The 8,472-nt window shown below is 40.6% G+C and overlaps 1 protein-coding gene across 2 annotated transcripts in view; it reads right to left on the bottom strand.

The window, feature by feature from the left end:
* Positions 1-8,472, bottom strand: part of LNX1 (ligand of numb-protein X 1, E3 ubiquitin protein ligase) — a 155,563-nt gene that overhangs the window by 16,079 nt on the left and 131,012 nt on the right. For both annotated transcript variants that reach the window (XM_006868062.1, XM_006868063.1), the window contains exons 6-7: positions 6,467-6,601; positions 2,699-2,876 (exon numbers count right to left, since the gene is read on the bottom strand). In XM_006868062.1, coding sequence (XP_006868124.1) covers positions 2,699-2,876; positions 6,467-6,601 — 313 coding nt within the window. The remainder of the gene's footprint in view (positions 1-2,698; positions 2,877-6,466; positions 6,602-8,472) is intronic.

The raw sequence follows: 8,472 nt of genomic DNA, 5'->3' as shown, positions 1-8,472 counted from the left end.
TGGAAAATATGGCCTTGGTGATAGAAATGATGCTGGAGAACGCATGATAGAATTCTGCAAAATCAATGATTTGTTATTTTCAGATGACTTCTTTAGACAGCATAGAGACAATTATACACATGGACCTCACCAGATGGAATACATAGAAATTAAATTGACTACATCTGCAGAAAGAGACGATGGAAAAGCTCCATAACACCAGTGAAAACAAGGCCAGGGGCAGACTGTGGTACAGACCATCAATTACTCATATGCAAATTCAAACTGAAGCTGAAGAAAATGAAAACAAGTCCATAAGAGCCAAAATATGACCTTGAATATATCCCACCTGAATTTAGAATTTATCTGAAGAACAGATTTGATGCATTAAACACTGAAGACCAGAAGAGTTGTGGGATGACATCAAGAACATCATACATGAAGAAAGCAAAAAGTCATTAAGACTGGGATACCTTAAAGGGGTTCTACAACTTGTCCAGTGAAATAGGCCTCATGCAAAGCCTTTACAGAGTGTAGGACCTTAGGTGGAATCCTGAGTCCCATCCAGAATCTTATGAGGTGGGAAATTCCCACTAGAAAGGACAAGCAGACTGGAACAGCTACAGTGACAGAAGATCCCAAAACAAAAATGCCAGCATGACTGGCTACTACAAGAATAAGCAAGCTGTTCGTCAGGAAGACATCAAGGCTAGCAATCAAGTGCTTTCAGGACAAACTTCCCTCTAAGACTGAAACTCAAAGGGAATACACAAACAAGCATGTAGCTTGCTGGTGACAACATTGGTCTACTGGTGAGTGGAAAAGGCAGAAAGGAAGCAATGAAGAAATGGGCTGAGTTCAACCCCAGTCCATTGAATCCCATTGATCTGGAGATGAGAGAGAGAAGAGGAAGGGCTGGTTGGTCCAAAGAGTGGTGAGACCTGAGGACACTTGAGCCCATGGACAAGGACTTAGCCACAGGGGGCTAGAGCTGAGAGTGAAGCATCCAGCTGATATGAAGTGAGGGGAGATCCACAAGAACACCCAAACTTGCATACAGTCCCCTTTTGACCTAGCCTCAATGGCTCGATAATCAGAACTCAACTAGGAAGATTGAAAAAAAAAAAAATCATTAAGAAGACAAGAAAGAAAGAAAAGGTCAAAATGGATGTCAGAAGAGACACTGAAACTTGCTCTCCAGCATAGAGATGCTAAAGCAAATGGAAGAAATGAGGAGTTACAAGAGCTGAACAGAAAATTACAAAGATCAGCTCGAGAAGATAAAGCCAAATATTACAACAAAATGTACAAAGATCTGGAATCAGGAAACCAAAAAGGAAGAACATGCTCAGCATTTCTCAAGTTGGGGGAACTGAAGAAAAAATTCATGCTAAGCATGTCTCAAGCTGAAGGAACTGAAGAACACTAAATTGTGCTCTTGAGAAATCTGTACCTGGACCAAGAGGCAGTTGTTCAAACAGAACATGGGAACACTGAATGGTTTAAAGACTTTCGTTATTGAAAGACTCTCTGGGCAAATTATTGAATGATGCAGAAAGCATGAAGAGAAGATGGAAGGAATATACAGAGGCACTGTACCAAAAGGAAATGGTTAATATTCAACCAATTCAAGAGTTAGCATATGATCAAGAGCCAATGATACTGAAGGAGGAAGTCCAAGGTGCATTGAAGGGATTGGCAAAGAACAAGGCACCAGGAATTGATGGAATAAAAATTGAAATCTTTCAAGAAAGTGAGGCGGCACAAGAGGCACTCACTCATCTCTGCCAAGAAATTTGGGAGATAACTATCTGGCCAACTGATTGAAAGAGACCCGTATTTGTACCCATTCCCTAGAGGTGACCCAATGGAATGTGGAAATCATCAATCTCTTTGATATCTCCTGTGAGTAAAGTTTTACTAAAGGTAATACGGAAATGGCTTCAAGCATACATTGACAGAGAACTTTCGGAGGTTCAAGCTGGATTCAGAAGAGGTCGTGGAACAAGAGATACCATTGCTGATATCTGATGGATCTTGGTTGAAAGCAGAGAATATCAGAAAGATGTTTACCTGTGCTTTATTGACTATGCAAAAGCTTTTGATTGTGTGGCTCATGGCAAGCTATGGACTACATAGCAAAGTATAAGTATTCTGGAACACTTAATTGTGCTCATGAGGAATCTGTACATGGATCAAGAGGCAGTTGTTCAAACAGAACATGGGAACACTGAATGGTTTAAAATTAAGAAAGGTGTGTGACAAGGTTGTATTCTTTCATCATACTTAGTCAACCTGTATGCTGAGCAAATAATCTGAGAAGCTGAGTTCTATGAAGAAAACCATGGCATCAGGACTAGAGTTTTAGTTGTTGATTCTTTGGAAGTAGGTCACCAGGGCTTTATTCCAAGGTACCTCTAAGTGTACTGGAACCTCCAACTTTTGTTTAGCAGCAGCACATTAACTGTTAGCACCACCTCAGAACTCCGGAAATTGTTTGAAAGCTCTGGTTTTCCTAGCAGGCCAAGTGGCTTGCATCAAGCTTGATGAACTAAGCAGTGAAACCAGTTTATCAACTGTATTCAAGCCAGTCATTGTCACTGGGTAACCTGGCCAGATAGCCTTTATAGTCTCCTGATAATTTTGGGAACAGTTACCTAATACCACAAGTTGCTAATTCCTCTCCCATCCCAGTTGCTTAAGTCTCTTTGCTTTTTACCTGTTTTTATTCGTCCATCTCTGCTTATGACTCCTCCGGGCTCAACACTGATGACATAGATGGGCAAATCCCATTCCCTGTGTGACGCTCCCCCGGCCACGGTCATGCCGAGAGACTCGCTGGGCTCTTTTCGGACACTTACCACCTTCTCATGACAAGTGACTGAAGAGTGGGGGCACTGAAAGCAAAGACAGAAAAAGAAAACATGGTGGATTTGTTCACAAGGGGGTTTGCTTTCTACATGCAAACAACAACCCCGAGTGCACACATATACAACAGTGGAGTCTTTAGTATCAGAGAAAGACAAAGGCAGAGTCCCATCTCTTCCCTCATCCCAAAAAGAGTTACATGATCTCAAACTGAGTCAGAGAAAATTTACATTTCCAATGGGACCAGCAGAACTGGAGGGAGGAATAAGTTGGCGACCATTGGAGAAATATTAAGCAAACAAAGTGAACCACACCCAAAGGTTTTTCAAGTGAGTCATTTATTCCTGAAAGGGGTGAGTCCATATTTCATAAGATTCTTGTCACTCATGAATATCAGGAATTTTTCTAAGTTAAAAAAAAATAAACCATGTTTGTATTAAATATTCTCATTTTAATTTATGGGTAGCCAATTTGTAGAACTCAAAGAAAAATAGTAATCAATTTCATAATCATGTGAACTGAAGAAGGGGAAACTGCATGGTTTAATATCATCTTAAATTAAACAGAAGAAGCATGGGTAGCACTGTGGGATAAGCACTGGACTGCTAACATCAAAGTTGGCAGTTTAAACCTACTAGTCACTCAGAGGAAGAAAGATGAGGCTTTCTGTCCCCGTAAAATTTATAGCTCAAGAAACCCTATACAGGGTCTCTATGAGTCAAAATAAACTCTAGGCAGGGGCATGGTTTTTGGTTTTGGTTAATTAAGAGGTTTGCACCAGGGTTATAGCCTATCACCACACTAATTCAGTCTGTCTGCTGAACAAGTAATCCACGAATTTGGACTAGATGAAGAAGAACATGGAGGAAGAGTCATTAACAATATGTAGATGACACAACCTTGTTTGTGGAAAGTAAAGAGGACTTGAAACACTTACTGATGAAGAACAAAGAATATGGCCTCTAGTATGGATTCCACTTAAATATAAAGAAAAAAAAATCCTTACAACTGGGTCAATATGCAACATCATGATAAATGGAGTATAGATTGAAGTTGTCAAGGATTTAATTTCACTTGGATCCACAATCAATGCCCATGGAAGCAGCAGTTGAGACATGAAATGACATATTGCATTGGACAAATCTGCTGCAAAAGACTGTCTTTAAAATGCTAAAAAACAAAGACGTCAGTTTAAGGACTAAGGTGTGCCTGACTCAAGCCATGGTATTTTCAATAACCTCATATGAAAGTTGGACTATGAATAAGGTTCACCATAGAACTGATGCCTTTGGATTATGGTGTTGGCAAAGAAGACTGAGTATATCATGGACTGACAGAAGAACAAACAAATCTGTCCTGGAACAAGTAGACCCAGAATGCTCCTTAGAAGGGAGGATGGCGAGACTTTGTCTCACACACTTTGGACGTGTTATTAGGAGAGATCTATTGCTGGAGATTGAAAGAACCAACAGATCTGTGTTGGAAGAAGTGCAGCCAGAGTGCTCCTTGGAGGCCAGGATGGCCAAACTTCGTCTCTCATACTTTGGACATATTGTCCGGAGGGACCAGTCACTGGAGAAGGATATCATGTTTGGTAAGGTGGAGAGGGTCAGAGAAAAAGAGGAAGACCCCCAACGAGATGGATTGGTCAAGTGGTGGCATCGATAGACTCAAGCGTGGCAACAATAGTGAGGTTGGTCCAGGATCGGGCAGTGTTTCATTCTGCTGTGCATAAGGTCACTGTGGGTCAGTACCAACTTGATGGCACCTAACAACAACAACAATCCCTAGAGAAGAACATCATGCTTGGTAAGGTACAGTGTCATCAAAAACCAATACTATTCTCAATGAGATGGACTAACACAGTCACTGAAACTCAATGGGCTCAAACAGTAATGACGGTGAGGATAGTGCAGGACTGGACACTGTTTCATTCTGTTGTACATGGGACTACAATGATTCAGAATCGACTCAAGGACACCTAACAACAATACAAGACTCTTATTTTGGATTCAGCAAGGTTTGTGTTGCTTAGACATCCCTCCAATGGAGAGGTTATCATAGTCTAGGAGGATACTATGATCAATTGGCATAACATAGTCCACATGTACAGTGTTCTACATCCTACTTCAGTGAGTAGTGACTTAGATCTTCAAAGTTCATGCAACTATCGGTCTCTCCCTGTGAAAAGGAAAGAAGAGTAATGAAAATTGAAGATGCCTGGAAACAATTCGTCCAATGGACTAATTAAGAACATGTGAACATCAGTCTCTACAACCCTGAGACCAGAAAACTTAGATGGTGCCTGGCTACCACTACCACCAGCTGCTCTGAAAGGGACCACGTTACATGTTCTTGTTTAGAGTGGGAGATGATGTGGAACAAAAATCAAAATTATACAAAAGTCTAGGCTTACTGTCAGAAAGAGACTGGAGAAACATGAGACTTGGTCATTCTTGGCACTGAAATTGACTCTAATGGATCAATTTTCAGCCAAGCTATTGACAGGCAGGAGTCCTGGTGTGGCACTGTAGAATAAATACTAGACTGCTACCGCAAGGCCAGCAGTTTAAACCCACCAGCTGTTCACTGGAAAACCTACAGGGTCGCTGTGAGTTCCAACTAACTTGATGACACTTAATACCAATAATTCATGAGTATTTAGGGACGACAACAATACCAGTGAGGTATGCACACCATAGAATGGTCAACCATCCAAGATCAGCAGGGCAGCATTTACCTATGGGCAGAATTCAGAAGGGTTGGGAAAGGAGGAGGAATGGAAACAAGAATCGTAGGGAGGAAGTGGGATAAGTAACGTTACACTGAATGGACTACAATCATTGAAATTAAATGAAGTCTATGATTTGTTGAGTGTAAAACTGATGATCTGCTCTGTAAACTTTCACTTAGCTCACAATAACAGTTAAAAAACAAAACAAAACAAATGGAGAGGTCAAGAAGGCGCTTCTAAAAGAAGCCACAGGAAGAAATAGAAATTTGGGCTGAGTCACCCCATTTAAAGAGAGGCCATAAAGTGTTGACCTTCTGGGTGGATTGAGCTCTGAGAAGAATTCTGCTCTATCCACAGTGTTTTCTGGACTTGAAATCCTTAAACTGAGACATGTACGCTCTGGTTTGCCCCAGTCCTCAGCACTGTCTAATACTAGGGTTTAAATGATCTTTTGGGTGCCCCCTAGTGATTTGATTTTGCGACTTCTTCAAAAACAAACAAAAAACAGCCAGGGAATGACGGTTAATTTTCCAAAACCAAAGGCCAGGCAATCCTCTTGATTCATTTCATAGAGAATGAAAAACAGTCCATAACGAAAACAACTCTTTGAAAACTGGACATCTATTTGGGTTACACTAGAAATTAGGTTCCCATACACCGGCTGTAAGATCAAGTTTCAAAACTCTCCCTTCTTTCTCCTGCCTGGATGGGAGACGCCTGTCTCCTCACCAGTTCATGAAGATGGAACTTGGCGCTTTTAGTTTTAGAAGACAAATCAAATTGTGATGAAGTCCAGAGAAAATGCTTAGAAATGTCAAAGTATGCAGTCTCCCGGATCAACAGTTCCCTGCAGAAGCAGATAACATGGTCTTGGTGTGGTCTCACCTTGTGAGTGCGGTTCCTTTCTCCAGGCCCTGGGGAGCAGCTGCCATTGCTGTTCCAGCCCACTTCCTGGAAGATGTCAGGGCTCTGCTGCTGAACCTGGCGGGACACGATGAGGTGGACGCGCCTGTCACTGGCCTGCGTGATAAAACACAGTTGTTAGCCACCGTTGCTGTTCCTTTCTACCCATCATGAAGATGTGAGCTTGTTTTTACCTTTTTTTAAAATGGATAAACATGGCTCCTAGTATTTTTTATGTTACTGGTCAGTTTTTAATTTGCTAAAAGCATGAGAAGCATTTCATTCTCTATCAGGATTATACCCAACAAGCTAAGTAAGCAGGGGCTTAGTTATGCTTACTTATGAATCTGTAGTGAACAATTTCACATGTTTTCACTATATTAAAGATTCTGCCTCTAGGTATAGGCTTGTATCTATGTCTCTCCCAATTCCATGGCACCTTTCTATTGAATCAAAGTCACTTCAGATTTACAATCTGAAGGATGGTGTACCTTGCAAGCAAGGTAAGCATGGACTCACTTTTCATATAGATTAGTAAGTAATCACAAGTAAGCCCATACTTACCTTGCTTATTTGGTAATCCATCCCTGGTTTCCATTTTTCTTAATTAAATCAGGTCGTGAACATTACTCCATGGGGAAAAATGAGGAGACGGCTAACTCATGGAACATTCTTTGAAAAGACACCCTCAGATATTGCTAATTTATTTTTAATTACTGGCTCCACTTCAAACAAATTATGTCTGAAGAGCTTTCTGGGTTGGCCAGAGCATACAGAGTAAAGTAGTATCCCAGCTCCAATGGTCTAGGGCCAAGCAAGGACCAGTAGTCACTGAAAAGTAACACTGAGAATGATGAATGTAATTAGCACGTGTAAAATGACTGAAATGACAAATATTCTGTTACATATATTTTACTACGATAAAATATTTTTTTTGTAAAAAATGAATTTAGAAACATATTCATTTCAGAAATGAACAAGGAACTTTGTGTGTGTCACTAAATATCACAGAACTCTTGAAACTGAAGATCACAGGTGGGAATTAAAAATAACACCAGTGTTCCATTAACCAATCAGGATAATGAGACCCAAAGGAGAAATCCATGAGAGACAAGGCCAGAAAGTTACCCTGTGAGTCTGAAATGAACAGATACCTTTGTAAAACCCTTATCAGATCATGTTACTCTTCTGATCCCAACTAAACAGCGACTTCTCCATTCTGAAAGAAGTTCTAATCTTTACCATGGCCTATGAAGACCCTGTCCACCTCTCCCGCTTAGACTTCAACTATGCTCCCACACTTTGCTCACACTGGTCTTATTACGCTTCCTTGAACAAACGCAGCTTGTTCGTACCTCAGGACCTTTGCACTTGCCATTTACTCATCTGGAATGTCCTTCCAGTGTAGTTTATGAAAACAGCTTCCTCTTACTACCCTGTCTAAGGTAGTATCTCCTTTCCAAAACATCACCACATCATCATGTTTACTTTCTTCATAGCACCTACTAAATGATTTTTTATGTTTGTATACTTGTTATGGTGTCTCCCATTAGAAGATGAGCACCTTACAGATAAGGACCTCTACTTATATATATTAAACACTGAAGATCGAAGAGCAGAAAGAAGACTTGTGGGATGACATCAAGAACATCATACATGAAGAAAGCAAAAACTCATTGAGAAGACAAGAAAGAAGGAAAAGGTCAAAATGGATGTCAGAAGAGACACTGAAAGTTGCTCTCCAGTGTAGAGATGCTAAAGCAATTGGGAGAAATAAGGAGGTACAAGAGCTGAACAGAAAATTTCTAAAGTCAGCTCGAGAAGACAAAGTCAAATATTGCAACAAAATGTGCAAAGATCTGGAGTCAGAAAACCAAAATGGAAGAACATGCTCAGCATTTCTCAAGCTGGGGGAACTGAAGAAATAATTCAAGCCTTGACTTTCATTATTGAAGGATTCTCTGGGCAAATTATTGAATGATGCAGAA

This window comes from Chrysochloris asiatica, unplaced genomic scaffold (assembly GCF_000296735.1).
Source record: "Chrysochloris asiatica unplaced genomic scaffold, ChrAsi1.0 scaffold00115, whole genome shotgun sequence".
Taxonomy (NCBI): Eukaryota; Metazoa; Chordata; class Mammalia; order Afrosoricida; family Chrysochloridae; genus Chrysochloris; species Chrysochloris asiatica.
This window is presented reverse-complemented; position numbering and strand designations above follow the sequence as displayed.